Source organism: Coturnix japonica, chromosome 4, assembly GCF_001577835.2.
Source record: "Coturnix japonica isolate 7356 chromosome 4, Coturnix japonica 2.1, whole genome shotgun sequence".
NCBI classification, from domain to species: Eukaryota; Metazoa; Chordata; class Aves; order Galliformes; family Phasianidae; genus Coturnix; species Coturnix japonica.
The window spans coordinates 62,311,417-62,330,384 of NC_029519.1; the positions used below are offsets into that span (position 1 = coordinate 62,311,417).

Sequence of the window (18,968 nt, forward strand, 5' to 3'; positions counted from 1 at the left end):
GGCTGACCCAGTTGTGCCTATAGCTGTTATTTTTTTTCACAGGCTGAATTGACTTAATTAAGTCAAAGTAGTTAACTTGCTCACAAAGGAAGGAATGGACGGGCCATTGTGATCTTGTGAAATGGAGCTCTTTATCCTTTGTCTGCTAACTGAGCCCTGTGTCAGAGAGGCACTAGGAGAAAGTGCTAGGAGACATGAATTGCCCCCATTTATTTGAAATTATTGTAATGGCTGCATTCACTTGAATGCAGTGGTAATATAGGGAAGGCTGAGATGTCAGAGTGCTGACATTTCTTTTTTCCTTCATGGCTGAACCCCGTGGTGATTGATTTCATCACGGTACCATGTCTGAGAAGGCTGTATTAAATGCATTTTCTTTAGGAACACGAGCATTGGGCAGTGTGTGGTCAGACACCTGAGCAACCACAGAGTACATGCAGCAATTACACAACTATTTGCAAACCATTAACTGCACATATTGCTCTGCCAAACAACAGCAATTATGTCTGCCTAACCGGAATAACATCCCATAACATTTTTTGAGGGGCGAGGGGGAGTCCAAAACATTTCTATGACCTATTCTTAGAAAATACTTGTACGCTGTAGAACAAGTAAGTACAAAAAGGCTGTGAAATCTGACTGAAGATAATGTAGGGTGTGCTCATCCCCTTTTTTTTCTTCTCCTTTCAACCTCTTGTAAAAGCGAAGCCAAAAAGACTTTAGTGACAAAGTAATAAAGTGAAAGGTTTGAAAAACCAGATGGGGAAGATGTGGGCAGTGTTCCTCTTGTTAGCTGAAACTGTTCAGCCCGGCTGACACCAGGTGGTGCCTCTGTTCGGAAGCTCAACATTTTTGCCCAGCTGTCATCTGAATGTGTTTTGATTATTGGAGTTGGACTTTTACCACTGAGTTAAACCCAGTGACCTCGTTCCCCAAGTGACACCAGCTAAACAACACCAGTGTGGTTCTAGGGCAGCGTAAGATGTCTGTCACTGCCTCCACTTGCCATCCATACTGTGTGCTCACCTTGGTGAGGAGAGGAGAGGAGAGGAGAGGAGAGGAGAGGAGAGGAGAGGAGAGGAGAGAGAAGAGGAGAGGAGAGTTTTCTATCGGCGTCCACAATGTTCAGAGTTCACTCTTGCAACACATTTTGAGCGCGTCAGTTACACAGCCCAGACAAAGCCACATAATTGCAGACACAAAAATAGCAATGTCTCACCATTCCTGATGAAAAGTGCCTTTTAGCTCTGAGAGCCTGAAAATACGCAGGCTGTGAAAACTGGAAGCAGTTTTTTCTCACATAGCACCAACCCCCCACCCCTTGCTTTATCTTCTCCCTGATCTGATCTCACCGAACAGCCAGTGCTCAGTGTGCTCAGCCCTGCATGGGTTTTAGGACACACAGTGAAGAGTAGTACAGCAAGCCAACCCCAAATCCCCTGTGCAACCCATATTGTCAGCTCATGCATCTCAGGGAAGCCATTTTGCTTCAGCAAGTTGCAAGCAATCCTTCAGTTCATCATTTTGTAATATATAATCACAAGTTTTGTGAAGCAAATACACACAAAACAGAGTTTTAAGTTACAGTGTGAATATTTTCATTAGGTTTCTTCTGAAGCAACAACTCTCCAGAGCTTTCTGGTTCTTAAATCCCAGTGTCTTGCAGCAGATACCACAGCAGGGCATCCTAGCCTAGCAGTCACTGTTCTTTAATGCATAAAAACAGCAACATTAACTGTCATAAGCAGAGCTTAGCCCACAGAGAGAAGGGGAAAAAAAGCAATAGAACTTGCTGGCAAAAAATGTTTCACTTTAATGAAATTAGATATTAAACCAGTGAGGTGGAGACCATAATAAAAATGCCTACAAATGTAACAGACTGTAAGACTGACAATGCAAAATTTTGCTTGTGGTCTTTAATGTTCAAACAGTAACAATGTCTGCTTTTAGATTAGGGGGTGCAATAAACAATAGTTTCATTGACATCACATTACAAGAGTTGGGATATTGGAACTGACTTCTTCCAAAAGATCAGTTTCAGTTCCAAACTGAGGAACGAAAATACCCAACATTTGTGTAACTCTGTGTAAGTGTCGGGCAGTTCAGGTTCTTTTACAAATATGTCAGTTTTAGTGTTTGAGGGGACAAGGGATTTACAATGAATGCCAGAAGATTTACAAAGAGAGACTGTAAAGAGAAGAGGGCAGGAAAAATGTATGCTCAAGTGCAGAAGCTTGTGAGGATTTGGAGCTGATAATAAAACCTCATGTGAGACCAGCATGTTTTTATAACCTCACTTGGAATAAGGCTGATGAGTGGTAAATATTCACCAGCCTGGGAGTTTTGGGAATTGCTGCAGTAACAAGTGTCCCACGCACTACTGCTGCTCAAGGTGCCCATAACTCTGTTCCTTGATCACCTACATCACAAGTGAGACCACCACTAGGATTTATAGGAGGAGAATGATTCCATTTCGAATTTCTCCTTATGAGGAAGCTCAGAGATAGAACAGAGAAGGGCACCCAACTGATTTTTCTGGTATAAACCATCCGTAGCTTAGATCTGAGCCATAAATTGTATGCTTAGCAGGATAACTCCCAAAGTTCCACCTTGGATTTGAATCAGACAAGATTCTGCATTCGTTCCAATTGCATGAGTCAGGCTTAGTCAGAACAGACACAGATAATTCTCTTGGGATCCCCACTGAGAAAGAATCATCCTACTGTTTTGTGCAACACTTTCCACAGCAGCATGCTATAAGCCTCAGTTCTGAGCTCACCAAAGGATGGGGAGGGCAGCAGAAACCTTGGGATGAGACTGGTCTACAAGATCTGAGGGGTGGTGTGGGGCAGAGGGTTTGGCACAGCTCACAGGGAATGCACCACGTGGTGTGTGTTCACCCCACTGTCTTCCAGCAGTATGCACTTAAACATTTAGAGGTGCCACCTCTTTAGCCTGACTCTCTGTGCAGAAGGGTAACTTGGTCCAAGCAGGTATGTCAGAACTTGGTACTCAGACTTGCCAAGCTCCCCAGGGCACAAAGCCTGCTACAGTCTTCGTTTTACAGAATCCAGGCTGATATGCTTAGCATGCAAACTCAAAACAAAATGTATTATTTAGCCATTGTAAATCTGCACATTCAACACTGCCATGTACTTGCTTTTTCATTATAATAGAATCATAGATTCGTAGAACACCTCAAGTTGGAAGAGACCCATGAGGACTGTCAAGTCCAACTCCTGACTCCATATGGGATCACTCAAAAATTAGATTGTCTGAGAGTGTTGTCCAGACATTTCTTTCATTCCGGCAAGTAGGATACTTGTTTTGCTAAAACCACTGTTTATAATCAGAATGTGCTAAAAACATGTGAGAATTTTAGTGCCCATGTAAAAAATAAAATAAAAAAAAATAAAAAAAATAAAAATAAAAATAAAAATAAAACAAAACAAAAACCTTTCATCCCTAGAGAATGAAGTCTTTTGCCTCCAGAATTACAGCAGGGGCATGAGAAGCGGTGATAGAACAGATTTGTCTCCACCACCCTATCCACATGGTTAGCCTTGACTACAAGCCAGCCCTTCTGGGATTGTAACTAGGTCAAGTCTAGAAAGAGTCAGGTTAAGTTCCTCCTGCTTCAGCCCATCTCAGACCACATTGTTGCAGTGGTCTCTGTTTTCCTAGGAACAGGACTAAGAGAAGAAAATCAATCTCACAAAGCCAGCTATGAAATATCACTACATTTTGATCACTCCTATGCTGAACACAGTGTGTTTGATCACTGCTGGGCAGTAACTCGGGCACGCGTAAGAAGTGCTAGGCTTGCCTGCAGGCCATTTATTATATGGATAGAATTATTTGCATCGGTGTTTGGATAGAAACATGAAAACACACTGTCAGGATTTTACAACAACATATACAAGAATCTTTTAAATAGATACACAGCAGTCAGATTTTGTACATTAAAGAGTAGATACACTTAGAGTAAGAAAAAAATCCACATGGACAGATATGTCAGGAGGGGAGGTTGATCCAGACAAAGTTTGTCATGAAATAAATGCAGACAAACCAACAGCTGAAGAACACTGATAACAAAATCTGCACAACTGTGATCTGTAAATCTCCAGGCTGGGTCTGCTACAGGCCAGACTGGCAAATTACAAACACAGTGTTGTGAACAAAGGCCCATCGTGTGCATCTGTCGTTTTTAAAGATAGTGCCCATGTGTGTTGGGTAGGGGAACAGAACAGGCAGAGTGCACATCTGTTTTACTGGGGCCACCTGTACCGTGGTCCTGACAGGAGTGCTCCTGTCTTAGATTCGCTCCCATTATCTCTGCCGCAGCGTCTTTGTGCAAAGGCAGAAACAACGAACATAGGCAAAACCACTGCTGGCAGTCCTCAGAAGATCTTGCACTCGTTAATGGAGAAAAGTTTCCGCCTGTTCTGCCTCTTGGCTTGATTGACTGCTGTCCGCACAGCGTACTCGAACACCTGCTGCACGCCGCGGTTGCTGAGGGCTGAGCACTCCAAGTAACCTTTAGCTCGCACATCCTGGGCGAGCCGCTTGCCGTCCATTGAGCTGATGCAGGAGGAGCGGTAGGGCCCCGTTTCACGCTGGTCAGTCTGTGTGGCCACTACCAAAACAGGGACACGGGGCAGATGGCTGCGGATCTCGCCAATCCATTTGCTCCTCAGGTTTAGAAAGGAGTTGTGGTTTGCCACAGAGTAGCACATTAACACCACATCTGCCTGTTGGTAGGAAAGGGGGCGAATGCCTTTGAAGGCATCGCTTCCAGATGTGTCCCAAAGGCCTAGGCTAATCTGTACGCCATCCATGAAGACATCCACTCCAGTGTTCTCATACACAGTGGGTCTGTAGTTGTCTGGAAAAGTGTCAGAGATGAAACGTACCAAGAGAGATGTTTTTCCCACTGCAGAGTCTCCCACCAGCACGCACTTGATAGAATCCAACATTTTATTAAAGTCCAGGGCCAAGAACACCGTCCCAGTGCAGCAGAAGCAGGATGCAGAGAGGTCTCGGGGGCTGTCTAGATAACTTCCATTTGGGGTAAGCTGTTCCAAATGTCTTTACTTCTGAAGACTTGATTGTGCCACTTGAGTCTAAAATCTCCTTCTCTCCCACGCAGCTCTGCAGTGCTGTTGGATTTAATTCTTCAGTGAGTCAAATGATGCTTCTGAAAGAGGAAAAATGAAATGTAACATTTATAACCCACAGAGAACAGATTGTTCTTCATCAAGACAAACTTTTCTGGTCAAATTTTCAGACAGCCATGGGAAGTACCCCACACGGAGGATGCTGAACCTTGCCATTCCCTCCCAGCTGGCAACGTGTACAATAGTCATTCACACAAATAACTTTCTTGCTGCTCCACAGGGGCTAGCAGTCTTATCACCTAACTGTCTAAAGAACTGATGCAATCTTGTTCGCTTTGGTATAACCGTTACTGACCTGCTTTCTGTGAGACATTTCCTGCCTCTGACTTTAACAACGGCTGCCAAAATCCTGAATCCCTCTTAATCAGTCAGCTTAGATTCCCTTGAAAACATACTATTGTCCTCTAGAAGTAGCCATGAGGAAAAAATCACTTCACAAACTGATTAGACAATATAAGCTATTCTATAATGAGCGGTGATGCCAAACTGCTTGTGACAACAAAGAAGCAAAGACTTCAGATGTGAATCTTGACTGGCACGAACCTGAACAGTTTTCAAAAGCAATGTAGGATTCAGAGCAAAGATACAAAAAAAGTTCCAAACGTTTCTTACAGATCAGTTCCAACAAGCAAGAAGCACAAGCCAAAGAGAATCACACCAGTAATGCTGGCCTAGTCAGGCAATTTTATCAGAAGGGGATGCGGCTGCCCTAACATTTATTTAGTCTGTTGTAAAAGTGAACTGAGGGTTCCTATGCAATAGGTACACATGGAGCTGCTTTCAAGCTCCCGCCAGCGTTCAGTCAAATTTTTTTACTTTGAAAGTATTTGCCTCTTTCCCGCTGTCTCTTTGCAAGATTCACCACTCACATATGGCTACATAATGATGCTACAAAAGTCACCAACTGCAAAAATAAAGGAGAATCAGCCCTGCTCAACAAAACCGGTTAAAAACTAGTTACAAAAATATCACTGGATAATTTCCTGCACATATTACACAGATAATGTATTTCTGTCTCCTTCACATATGAAAAGAGAATCCTTACCATGAGGTTATTTGCTCAGAAATGAATGATGGCCACAAAAAGTACGTACTGGATATTACAGTAACACTTTCTCTAACTCCACCACCATCCCACATTTCTAGGACACTCAAAGCTTTGGCATATTGCACAGAGGGAAAAAAAATAAAATAAAATAAAATAAACAGCAAAGGAAAAGAAAAGCATTGGGTGAGCTTAGAGAGAGCATTTTTACATGCATTGCGAACTGCTGCTGGCAACTCCCCTCCTTCCACTTTGCATCCTCCTACATTCTCACTTACCTCCTCTCATGCTTCCAGCATGACTGCGTTTCTCCCACCTGACACATCAGCTGGAGGAAGATGTGCCAGAGCTCGGCTAGGGCATGTTGCTTTATAGCAGTGACCCCAGGGCTACAGGTCAGGTTTGTGCTTCCCCGAGTGACGAGTGTCTGTAGGAGCCATTGCAACAGACATCACTTCCTGATCTGTGCGCTCACCATCACGGCCACTTCTAGGAAGTGGGATGGAGGCCAAGACCAGCACTGCTGCCGGGAACTGAATGGGCTGTTCTGCTGGACTGACTGCTGGTGGCAGCAGCTGGATGCCCACCTTTAAGGTTTCAACAGGGATAACTTTGCTGTTACTCCTTTGTTCCCCAAACAAGCACGCAAAGGAACAAAATGAGATATTTGCTAAAGGTAACTATGAACATTCAGAAAGCACGCACAGGATGGTCTAATTACTTAAATGTATCATCATCTGTCCTCCAGGGTATTCTACTTCAATATTGTGTCAGCAGTACAGTTCTAAAACACCACCGTTCACCACAAACCAGTAGCACGTGAATCGGACAGAAGTGTGTGCTCCCAGGAGAAATACAGCACGTAACAGGTCTGCTCCTCAGAACAAACATTTCCATGATGCAAGGAGTCTTTAAAGCCTTTAGTTTCACTATTTTGTGTATATTTGAACATGGGGAAAGATTAGAACCCCTGAGCACAACTTCTGCTATTTCATAAACACCAAAGCAGAGGAAGATGGATAAAAGTACTGTTGAGTTACATAGCTTGGTAATAACCAGGTCTAATTTTACTGGCAGTTTTACAAAGAAAATATACAAAAGGTTAAAGCCTAGAAAAAGCTGGTCAACACACACAAAAGACAAAGTAGTGTGCAGTGACAGCACAGAGACATTTAAAGCAAAGAGAATCATAGAATATCCCAAGTTGGAAGGGATCCGTAAGGATATAATTCACTGATAAACTGCACATAACTGGGCCCATGTTCTGGTCCCAGGGGTGGACTAGAGTCAATCCTGATCTTGCCTTTGTTTGCAGCCAGCTGGAGTTCACGTGTATCGTGTATGGCAGGGACTGTCTAAGTGCATATTGGAGAGGTGTACTAAAGCACACGTGTAGCCTATCATTGACGCGGCCCGGGGATAGGAGAAGTAGTAATGTATTAAAATGATTACATAAGCTCATCTTAATTAATGGAAAAACCTTTAGATGAAACATCAATAGAAAACAATGTCCTTTAAAGGACAGGCCAGCACAGGGCACCTCTACCCATCAGTATACAAACGATTGTGTAAATATTTGCAAAAGCTTTGGTTCCTTCTCTAGTACTGTGTTACAGTCTCAGTCTGACACTGCACCAGTTGCAATCTTGCTACACCTGCACAAAAGCCTGGGATCACGTGTGGCTGAGTTTCAGCTGCTGAAGGATTTCTTTCCAACAATTTGTTTCCCTAATTTTACTAATTATATCAAATCCGTTCTGTATCTGGAATTCCAGACATAAACATGTTACTTATTTTTACACTATTTTGGTTATGTTTTCCCCACTTGTAAAAACAACAAAATGTATTTACATAACATAGTGAAGGCTTTTATAATACTTTTAAGCATAAGAATATATCTCTAATTCTGATGCAGTCATTACAAAAAGGGACTGAACCAAAGTTTATCAGCTGAGACAAATGGGATTTTAATTTATGCCATCACAGTTTCTGGCATCTACTGTAAGGTCACTGTGAGCGTGGCTCAATGTGGTGAAACATCTGCAGGGGAGGGACAGTCTCTTGTCATGGGAGGAAAGGAGAAGGGTTGGGAAGACCTGATTTTAAACCCTACCTCGTATATTGAGGTATATTGTGCAGCCTCAGATAGACTGGGATTTGGAAGAAATTAGTTCATATATAAACAAAACCATGTAGGCAAGACAACAGGCTTTTTAGACATTACCCTGATCTGGCAGCCACAAAATGCTTCAGAGAGTTAAAGCAATTAACATGCTAACTATTATTGTCCTTATCCGGTTCCTACCACAATTAAACCTTACTGCAGTTCCTGTTGATATCAGGATAAGAGCAAGCTAATTTTTCAGCTTGAACACTGTGTACAGTAGCTCCTGAAGAGAACTGATGCTGAGAGGAAGCAGAAATATTTGTACTAATACAAAAAATTTTTTAAAATGTTGTTGAAAGGCACTGGAGAGACTTCCAGTTTCTATGCAATGTTTGATTGCACATTTTCTTTGCCTGCATGTACTCCTCCTTAAGTCCCACCTCATGCAGAGACGAGGTCTGCAAAGCAGTGTCTTCAGCATGTCTCCACCATGTTGATTATAATCACAGCTCATTCCAGCTGTGCTGCAGATGCATAAAAACTGTCACCATGTTTCTTATTTAGAGACCCTGAAGGGCAGGAAGGAGACGCAGAGATTACTGTCACTGACCAGACAGGACAGAGCTTTCTGCCTCCACCTCTGTAAGTACTGAGTGGAGCCTGAAAGCAACTCCTGTGAGCAGGAGGAGAAAGAGGAGGAAGAAGAAAGAGAAGGAGGAGGGCTGGCAGGGGTTAGAGAAGCCACTGCCTGGTTAGGGGCAACACCCAGAAGATGCAGCGGGGAGATTGATGCCTCCCTGACACTGTGGATCAGTCTGCGTGACCCACTAGACCTCTGGGTCACCAGTGTCGTGCCACCTTGTTTTCAGCTCCGTGAGCAAACCATACCCACACCATTCAGACACTGCTGCCACAGCATGGGGATCCTGAAAACCTGTGCATCAACTGCAGTCTGTCTGGAGACTGCCTCTGGTCTGCAAGCAAATGGCCCCTTGCCGCCAAGTTTCCTGTCTCATAATCATTAACCTGCTGCTCTGACATTTGCATTAGCTGCCTCCTGTTCTTTAATCCTATTTTAAGATTATTTTGATCTATCACACCAAGTAGCCCTGGTCATGCTGGTCTAGGAAACTGCCTTCCTTTCTTTTCAGACAGTGTCACCACTGCAGTCCATCCCGCCATTCAGTGGTGGTACCGCTGACCACTAAGGTGAATTGGCACACAGGCCATACCTTTGCAAGGTGCTGCATCTTTTCCCCAGAATACTCCACTAAAAAAAAAATCTGTATTCACTTTCCAAGCAAGCTATCACAGGCTCCATCATTATTTCCCAGCCCAAGAACAAGATGGCAGGTTATTGGCCAGCTGGTGCTTCAGCCCTCCAGTGTGTTTATGACAATCTCTCGATGTCTTTTAGTACTTCAAAGAATTGTGGGGATGCCTAGAAGCTTGGAAAAGAGCTTTTATACAGATATTTTAGCCCTAAATACAATGACACCTGCAATGGCTTCCTAAAGTTGGAAGAGCAAACAACACCCAATGAAGCCATATTTTCAAAGTCAAGATGTCCTGCATTCTCAAAAAAAAAAAAAAAAAAATCTTTTCCAGCATTAAATAAAATTGCAGTTGTAACAACTTAGACATTTTTCAGCCATTCTCTTATTCACTAAACTGAGAATCTGCTTCTGTTTTACAGTTTGAGCTCTTCACTGTGAAAACATGCCAAACTAAAATGAAAAAAACCCACCACCAGTCCATAAAATGTGTAACAAACAGATGAACGCTTCCCTAGGAAATTCTAAGGAAATTACTGATGGATGAATACAGTACCTGAAAATTGAAACCTCAGTTCCTTTGTTTGGCAGTTTTAACAACTGAAATTGAAGGAAAGGATTTATGATCAGATTCTCAGTCCTCTTGCCAACTTTATTATTAGTAAGTGAGCACAAGCAGTCAGAGTTAAAATAAAAACCCTCACTTTGAGACTGGGAAGTCTTGCTATAAAACAGTGACAAATACAGATCAGTGTTATTTGGAATGAAACAAGAGGTCCTAGTAAAGGGATGAGAGCTTTCTTCATAAGAGAATGTACATAGGTCACACTGAAATCAGTGCCTCCTTTTTCTTTCCATGGAACCATGGAAAATGCGACAGGTACAAAGAGTACAATAATACTCTTAGACTGAGCAAATTTTTGGCTACAGAACACTATTTCTTAACATAGGCACCACCATTAGTTATGCATTTTCACCAGTGATCAACAAGAACTGATACGCCATGCCTATAAAAATCTGTAACAGTGTAGGTGACCTACTGCTTCTACTGCTGAACCACCCAGTGCCTCACTGTGCTCACGTCCACTGTTTGGTCCCCATACATGTTCAGCAAGCATCATTTCTCTCTGTCAATGGGCACCATTTTTTCTGCACGAAGGGAATTCAGTGCCACACCTTTGCTTCACATGCAGTTCTATGTCAGACACCATTTTGCCCCTCTGCTGCCATCTGTAACAGAATATTGGTGGGAAGGCTCAGCCCCTACTGCCACGGCACCAACATCCACCTCTGACATGGGCCAAAGTAATAAAATAGGAGGCACTGCCTTCAGAGCAGCCCTCATATATATTTACACACATGCTTACACAGGTGTGTGATAGTACCATTATTATTATATAGAAGTACTGGATAATGACAAACCTCTAGATCTATTCAATTTTTTATAGGCATTAAGAAAAACTATTCAACAATCCTTTTAATTAACCAATTAAATAATAAAAATATTTATTTATCTTCAAGAACCCTTTATCTGTGATTAATCACACTTTGATTGAGCTACTTGTAAATTATGCATAAACACAGATAATTAGAGCCACTCTAAAATTAGCAAAAAAGACTGTTGTGTATCAATTCAAGATCTTAAATTCAATAGAAGTCAATTCCGCAGCAATAAGTACCTGCTTCAAAATTGAAGCCATGAGGCTAAAGTCTTTCTTTGTCCATGTTTATGGCATGACAAAGTGAACTACAGACTTACGGTATTCAAAGCCCTGGAGGACATTTTCAAAACGGACACATCTTCAGGATAAATGCGGCGTCCTCTCCAAATACAACATGGTTAAGCCTGATGCAGGGGTAAGCCCCTTAGCAGAGGACTGGTCCATTTGCTGCTCTCAGCTTGGTCCAACAGCCCCCAAAGCCAGCAACACACTGTGCCCAAAGTACAGCATGTGCCCTTCCACTTACCAACTGTTTCCTGTCTGCAAGATATGGGGTATGTCACTTTCTTTTCCCACTCTTCTCTGTGATAACTTTTCTTCCCTGCTCTTTAACAGTGAAGAAATCCTTCTTGAGACTCAGCGTACACACGGCCTTAAATAGAACAGCTAATGTGCAAATGTCACGCACGTATATCCTTGAGCACTGACATACTCCAACCATCTGCCTGTCTACATCTCCTCATAGGCTCTGCCTCTGTACACACACACACATATCTGTACATACATTCACCACCAACTACACCACAGAACTACTTTTAGGTCCAGATGGGCATACAGACATGCTTGCAGATGAGCATGGACAAAGTGCTCTGCACTGAACGCTGCACTACCAGTTATCCCAAATGGCCCAAGTATCAGAATGGGCTCCAGTCCTAAAACAGAGCTCCACGCGCTCCTAATTAGCTGCATCTCAGCCAAACCGAAGGACTGGAGCAACAGGTGGTGCAGTATTTGATATTTGACTTCAATGAGAATACTGTGTGTGTAGAATTATTCACATGTGGAAAGGTTTGCAGCTTTGGGCCCCAAACCGCTTCAGATTTTTCATGTCGCATCCTCTTTCTAACACAGTTCACCTTTCTTGAAGTTTGAGGCAAATCAAAAGAACGCTCACAACATGTTTTGTAGATATTTTCACAGGTTTAACTCTTAGAGAAGTACATACATATACATGAGAGAGAGTTTAAATGAGAAGCACGCTTTTATTTCCAGCCTCCAACAACGATGCGCTCTCTTTCCAGCAAGCCTGCCTCTTTCCAAGTTTCTGCCTGGGTCTTTTGACCCCCTGCAGGCAAATGCATAACGTACACAAAGAATCCATTTTTCTTTCACACACAATTAATATCCATTACTTTCATATAAGCATAATTGCTTGCGGAATAAAGCACTGTCTGCATCCTTGGCTGCATGGAATGTACGTGCACATGAATGGGAAATAAATCAAAATAGAACAGTGCATTTTTAAAAGCATAAATACTACAATAATTGATCTATACATACGTGTACAAAATTTTGACATCCACAAATACACGTATGTATATATAGATACAGATTTATACATACACTGAAACTGGTTCCTTTGCAGATGACTTCGCAATTGATTGCTGTATGAAACATATTAAGATATTTCATCCTCATTTTAAAACCTACGTGCAGAATTGCATCAAACAACGTATATGTTACTGAAATAACTTTTTCTTTTAATTGAAATTTAACGGTCACAGTCTCCACATTACTTTATTTCTACGTGCAGGTGTGCACATGTGTTTGTATCCGCACAAACAGAAATGATCACTCAGCTGGATCTGGAATTGCAATAGAATAGGTATATAACTGATAGATCAGAATTTATGTAAGGAAATGAACGCACATTCATACAGCTTTAACAATTACTTTTCTATTATATGCACAGCTGTTGCAGTTTTAGTCACATCATTTTAATACATGATGATAAGTTGTTGTTAAGGAAATCACATGAATTTACGTTAAATCCCCCAGATGTGTAGCACAGTGAAAGGCTAGAACTAATGACCCGGCACCCCTCAAACACATCTGTGTTCCCAGAAAAGAGGGCTCTCTCTTGGGCCCATGCTGAGCCCACAGTCACAGAGAACTGCCTGCAGTGTGGTTTGGCTCTGACCTGGGCAGGACCACGCTCCTCTCTCACGCTTGCAGAGCACCCAACCTTATTGACCCTTAAAATCTACCAAGTGATGAGTGAACAGTACAGCTAGTAGCTAATACAGAACAATATAGCTGACATAACGCCCTCCTCAACGTTGAAAAAAAACTGAAAATATTCATTCTACTATTTGTAACCCCCGTGGATCCCTTGCAAGATCACCAAGCTTACTGTTAGGGGTCTATTTGGATATAACCTTGCTCTGTGTTTATGAAATGCCTATCACAACAAGTGGGCTCCCATCCCGCATCTTCTCCTCTGACCCTGGGATGTTCTCCATACTCATTAAATTAAGAATTTACCAAAGTTTGATTTTGGTGAGAGGTAAAGGTGGAGAAAGAAAACGTTATAGCAGAATGATCATGTCTGACAGAAGATTATTTTTGCATGTTTTGTGATAAGAACAACAACCGTTAAATCAATAGGTGTTTTGAGCAGCAAATTATAACTTGCCATTTGCTCTAACAATTCAGAATAATGACTTCTTGCTAAGACGTGTAGCGTTTGGTTTTATTTTTCTGCTTCAGGAAGAATGTCCTGAATCACCCACTGCATCTCACCATTCTGTTTGTTCTGTTCCGATGAATGTTAAACTGCTAGCTAATGAGCAAAGCCAGAGTAAGTAAGCAACAACAATTTGACTGGTTATTCATTTTACAACACTGAGAAACTGGCTGACAGTTTCAGGTTTTCTCCTTAGAATGGCTGGCAAGAAAAAGGGTTTTCTTGCCTCTGTGTCTATTCAATTATTTCAAATCTTCACCTCGATTTCACCCAGAGGGAAACAGCCAAACTTCAAAATTCATTTTGAAATTGGTGTCTGTGTACATCGATTAAAATGTATGTACAAATGTAAAAAGGGCTGGCTCAGAAACAATGTCAGTCACTCTGTAAGTAGAGAGTGCAACATAAAACACGCAATCATCACAACCTTTCCCGCATTTGTTGATTTAAGGTCATGTTTTGTAAATTAATAAAGGCGTTGTCATCCACAATCTAGCCCACAACTCACTATTGCTGCCCTGCACCAGGCACAATAATAACATCAGAGTTTATGTTATAGGTAGAAATTATTGTTTTAGTAGTGTTTTTTTTGTTTGTTTGTTTCATTACGTAGCTTCCCCAGAATTGCTTAATTTTAGTAAACTAAATTACACTCAATAAATGAGTGAGCCTACGTGCTCACACAGAATCATCTACCTCTTGTGCATTGCTGCAATTAAAGCATGGTTTCAAATGAATGTGTTGTGAAGATTTCTCTTCTTTTTTAGGAATTAGTATGGGTTATACCTGGCCATTCAGATTCTGCATTGATTCATCTTACTGCAATCATACGGCAGGCAGAATATACAGTTCAGGGTCAGGCTCCCTTCACTTTTCCCCAATTCCAATACTTAATCTCATGTCACTTTTATATAAGATAACAAAACATAACATTGCAGATGGCAGCGAGTCACATGGAATAGGTTGAGAGGAGAAAAGGCTCTGCATTATCACCAAAAATAATATATAAATCCCTCTCATTCTTCAGTTCAGTACTTTTAGAAGCCTCTCTACGTACTGAAAGCCGACATCTATTTGGTTTAAAGATCGTGCAAATCCCCATGCTATGGTAAACCTTAATGAAGAGTTTCTCTTTTTCAGTGGGAAGCATAGTAAGAATCATGCTTCATTTTTCACTGATTTTTACAAACTTTGCATGAGAACGATCACGTGTGAAAAATAATAAGAGAGAGAGATTTTAGGAGAGCTACATTTGAATATTATGCAAACATTTCCTGTGCTTTATTTTTAAATCCTGGGAGACTTGATTTTAACTCAGACAATTTAACATCAGCTTTTTGTCCGGAATTAAAACTCCACTCAAAAGAGACATGAAATTTAAAACCAGCATTTAGACTAATGAGGACAAAAGAAATTACATGTGGGATTTTTAAGACATACGTTTTATGATATATTTTTGTGAGACAATCATAAGCACACCAAGGAACCTAACAGGTGTTCAAATGTATCGCTAATTCCATTACTGAATTCCAGAGAATTTACCAGTTTTTTAAGCACAGTTACTCAGTTTTAAAAAGCACGTTGCAAATAAACACAGCATGCCCTGGAATGTCTTTCAGCAAAGAAGGAAAGCTGGATGGAAAGATTTCATATTATTTCAGTGACCATGCACAGGAGATAATCAAACCAGCTGAACCATGTAGGGGTCTTGTTCTCACACAGGAGAAGCAGTGTTAGCTGTAGTTTGACTCAAACTCAGATAACCTTCAAAAGCAAAAGCTTGGCACTCATTGAGGAGAAGAGGTATCACCAGCTGGTCAAACATCCCCAGACGGGTTGGCTGTATCAGATCTTGAGACTGCTACTCTGCACTTGTATGTGACAAATGGCACAGTGCTCTGTGCTCAACCACAGCCCTTCGTGCTGACTTCTGCTGGGCAAGGTGTTCGTTCCCTTTCCGGCACATGTTGGGTCTTTCCTACGTGATATGTCACTGCAGCCCCTTTGGGGAAACCCCCGAGCCATAGCAGATGTACCCACGGTTTCCAGCAAGTTCCTACAGCTGGTAATTTCATTCAATAGATGCCAGCGTGCCAAGTCAACGCCACATTCATCGGTAAGAAATTTGCACTTCCTAGCATATGAGAAAGAGGACCAAATACAACTCCTTTTGCAGAAGGCATGGTTCTCCCTGCAATGGGAGAAATATTGGCACATAGCTGCACTCCCAGCTATCCTCCAGCACTGCCTGCAGACCTGCAACAACCATTACTCCACACTGGCACCCATTCATCTTAGACCCAATACATCAAGGCTGCCTACTAGTGAATTCCACTGCTCGCATCCACTGCTGTGTTGCAGAGGGTTTTCTGCCTCCCAGTGCTTCTCCTTCTACTGTATTGCTTTAACATTGGGTTTGAGACAGCAGCAGCCAACTTCCATTCTAGACTACTGCCACTTGGGTTATCCCAAGACCGTGCAGCTGTTAGCTGTTTCTCTGTCATGGAAAGGGTTAAAAACAGCTGAATTACTAAAATCACACACCGCTGGCCAAGGTGAGAACCTAATTTGGAAATGATGTTACACTGCGGAGTGATGCCTGAAACTCAAGATTCTGAAACAGGCAGGTTTCATGGTTATTCATTTTCTTTCTTTCCAAACAAAGCTCAAAGGTATTATAAAAAATACTGTCATTTTTTCAGTATATAAGCACTGCCAAATTGGATTAATCACTTGAATGATGCAGTCAATAATATCTGCCTGCCTCTTAAATAAAACTGTAGAATCACGGTGCCAACATTTTACAAAGAAAATGGAAGCATTCAGTTTAAGGAGATGTTCTTCAGCAAAAATCCCTTTCACTTACAGCTCTTAACCCAGCAGTTGCTATGTATCAGAATGGCACAGAAATAACAGGAAGAGAAACAGCAGGCACTCATCTCTCTGCCTCAATGTCCTCCTAATGGGTGATGAGAAATAACATGGAGGAAAGGCCACAAGTTCTTCCTCTGATGCTGTACAGGATGGGCCAGTGGCTCATCCTACAAGACTGACACCACAAACTGCTCGTTTCTGAGCTGAGTATGCTGCAAAGTGCCCACTTGCACCGCTGAGGATCTGTATGGCTTGCTCCTAGCTGTGACAGAGATTACCTCCTGATACCACTGGCAGCTGTGATTGGGTGATGCTGCCTTAGTGCCCACTGCTGGTGTTGGGTCCATGCAGTGGGCAGATGGCTTCCGTTTCATCCCCAAACTGAGCCACAATCTGTTAAATCTCAGTGTGCAAACATTTGCGTGTGAAAGCAGATTACCAGGTGGGAAAAGTATCTTTTAGTAACTTTCTGGAAGTGAGGCCCCCAGCTTCATGCTTTTATCATGCTGTGCGATAAAGGAACCGTTCTCTGACACAGCTGGCTGTGGGGAAACTGATTCTTCTCTGTAAGCCCATTTACCCTACCTTTCTCCCACAAGTGTTTTCTTCAAGGTAAATCCTGCACTCAGGCTGTCCTCCTGTAGATGCCACAGCTCCACTCCTGTCCCATCCACAGGTGGAAGCTCAGCTGAAGGAAGTGGGCAAGTCTGAAGCCAGGTTCAGATTCTGAATGGGGACCTGTGCCAGAGGGTTGGTGCTGGCTCTGTACAAATATTCTGCACACGTGCAAATACACACTGCTCTCAAAAGTAATCCCACAGGCCACAGCCACTTCAGAAGCAGCCAAGAAGCAACTGTGAGGTGAAATGAAGGCAGGGAGCTATGCCTGCAGCCATGCAGACAGCAGCACAGCCCTTCCACTGCTGCACCCCACGGGCCAGCTGCTGGGGAGCCAGGGCCAGTGATGGAGATCTCAGCAAATTAAATGTACTTCCAATCCCACTTCAGTCCTAAGAACCTAAATTTCACCTCTCTCAGGTTCTCACAATGATCTAAATTTGTTCAGAAGCATTTAAAACGAGGCAGAATGTTTTCCTCACCACCACCGTGTACTCCACAACTGAGGAAGAAAGTCATCCCTGGAGATAAAGATGCCCCTCGCTCCTGGCTTCGTGCTCCTTACAGCAGCAACAGGGCCCAAATCAGACCCACTATTTTCAGAACAATTCATGTTTTCTCTGTTTTTTTTTCACACATTAGTTAGCATTTAAAACAGTGGTATAGCAATCATGGCAGTTTTCCTCTTCTACACAGAGCCTTTTTTACTGAAGTAGGAACAAACTCAGCAACAAACAGAAATCCCAAAGATAGGTGGGGTGGGATGAGACCGGCACTTAACAGAGTATCACAGTACTGGAGGCAAAACAGATGGTATAAAGTAGAACCAATCACATAAATCCATTTCACAGATGTATTAATAAAAGCACATGTGAAGATACTGAATTTGATCCAGAATCCAAATTCAAGTTATGACATTTAGAAGAAAGAAAAAGAACTTACCAGAGGCAGGAAGCAGAGCACGGCTGCTAAAATAGACGTTACGGAAGTCGGCTACTGGGAGTGAAGGGGGGAGAGAAAATGAAGAGCGGAGAGCTGCGCTCTTGGGTTTTCAGATGGACTTCTTTTTTTAGCTGATTTGAAGATCTATATTACAAAGATAGAAGGGGGGAAAAAAGCAAGCGGTAAGCAGGGACCACTGCATGAACAGGCCACATTAGTCCCTGAGCTTGGCCAACAGAGAGCGGTCCCAGATGTGCAGTGACGAGCAGCAGTGGAGGGGTGAGGGTACGTCAGCTTCCTGGTGAGCTCCTCGCTGCCTGTGTGGGTTTGGTTGCGGGCTGATGTGTGAGCGTCCTGCTGCTGGGGGTTGGAGCAGCACGGCTGCGGCCTGCAGCACACTTGCTCTTTGCAGGCTGCTGCTCCCAGGGCTGCTCAAGGCACAGTACAGCCTAGCAAGCAGTGTACATCCAGCTGACCCTCTGCAAACTGAAGGCAGGTACACTCAGATGGGATGCAGGGCTTTGCCTGAATTCAGTGGGCAGGATTTGAAAAGTCTCTTCCCAAAAATATTAATATTCCTTTCCTTTGAGATAAGGGTCTTCAACAACATGTGAGAAAATGTTCATCGCTTACTTTTCACATTGAACACCTGTTCTTCTGTTTTTAACTAGGTTTGGGTTACCCAACACCAGCGCATGCAATCATGCAGTAAGTTTCCATTGCAATCACGATAAAGAAAGTCA

The 18,968-nt window shown here is 42.6% G+C and overlaps 1 protein-coding gene across 3 annotated transcripts; it reads right to left on the reverse strand.

Annotated features, from left to right (window-relative positions):
• Nucleotides 1-1,794: 1,794 nt before the first annotated feature.
• Nucleotides 1,795-18,681, reverse strand: RHOH (ras homolog family member H). 3 transcript variants are annotated; one of them, XM_015862460.2, is made up of 2 exons: nucleotides 18,226-18,681; nucleotides 1,795-5,197 (listed from the first exon to the last, which is right to left on the reverse strand). In XM_015862460.2, exon 2 carries the CDS (start codon nucleotides 4,974-4,976, stop codon nucleotides 4,401-4,403), a length of 576 nt encoding a protein of 191 aa, XP_015717946.1. In that variant the 5' UTR covers nucleotides 4,977-5,197; nucleotides 18,226-18,681; the 3' UTR covers nucleotides 1,795-4,400. The 3 variants fall into 3 exon arrangements, with proteins under 3 accessions (XP_015717946.1, XP_015717947.1, XP_032300408.1); XM_015862461.2 differs by lacking the exon at nucleotides 18,226-18,681 and adding an exon at nucleotides 11,572-18,206; XM_032444517.1 differs by lacking the exon at nucleotides 18,226-18,681 and adding an exon at nucleotides 6,501-11,098.
• Between the last annotated feature and the right edge of the window lie 287 nt (nucleotides 18,682-18,968).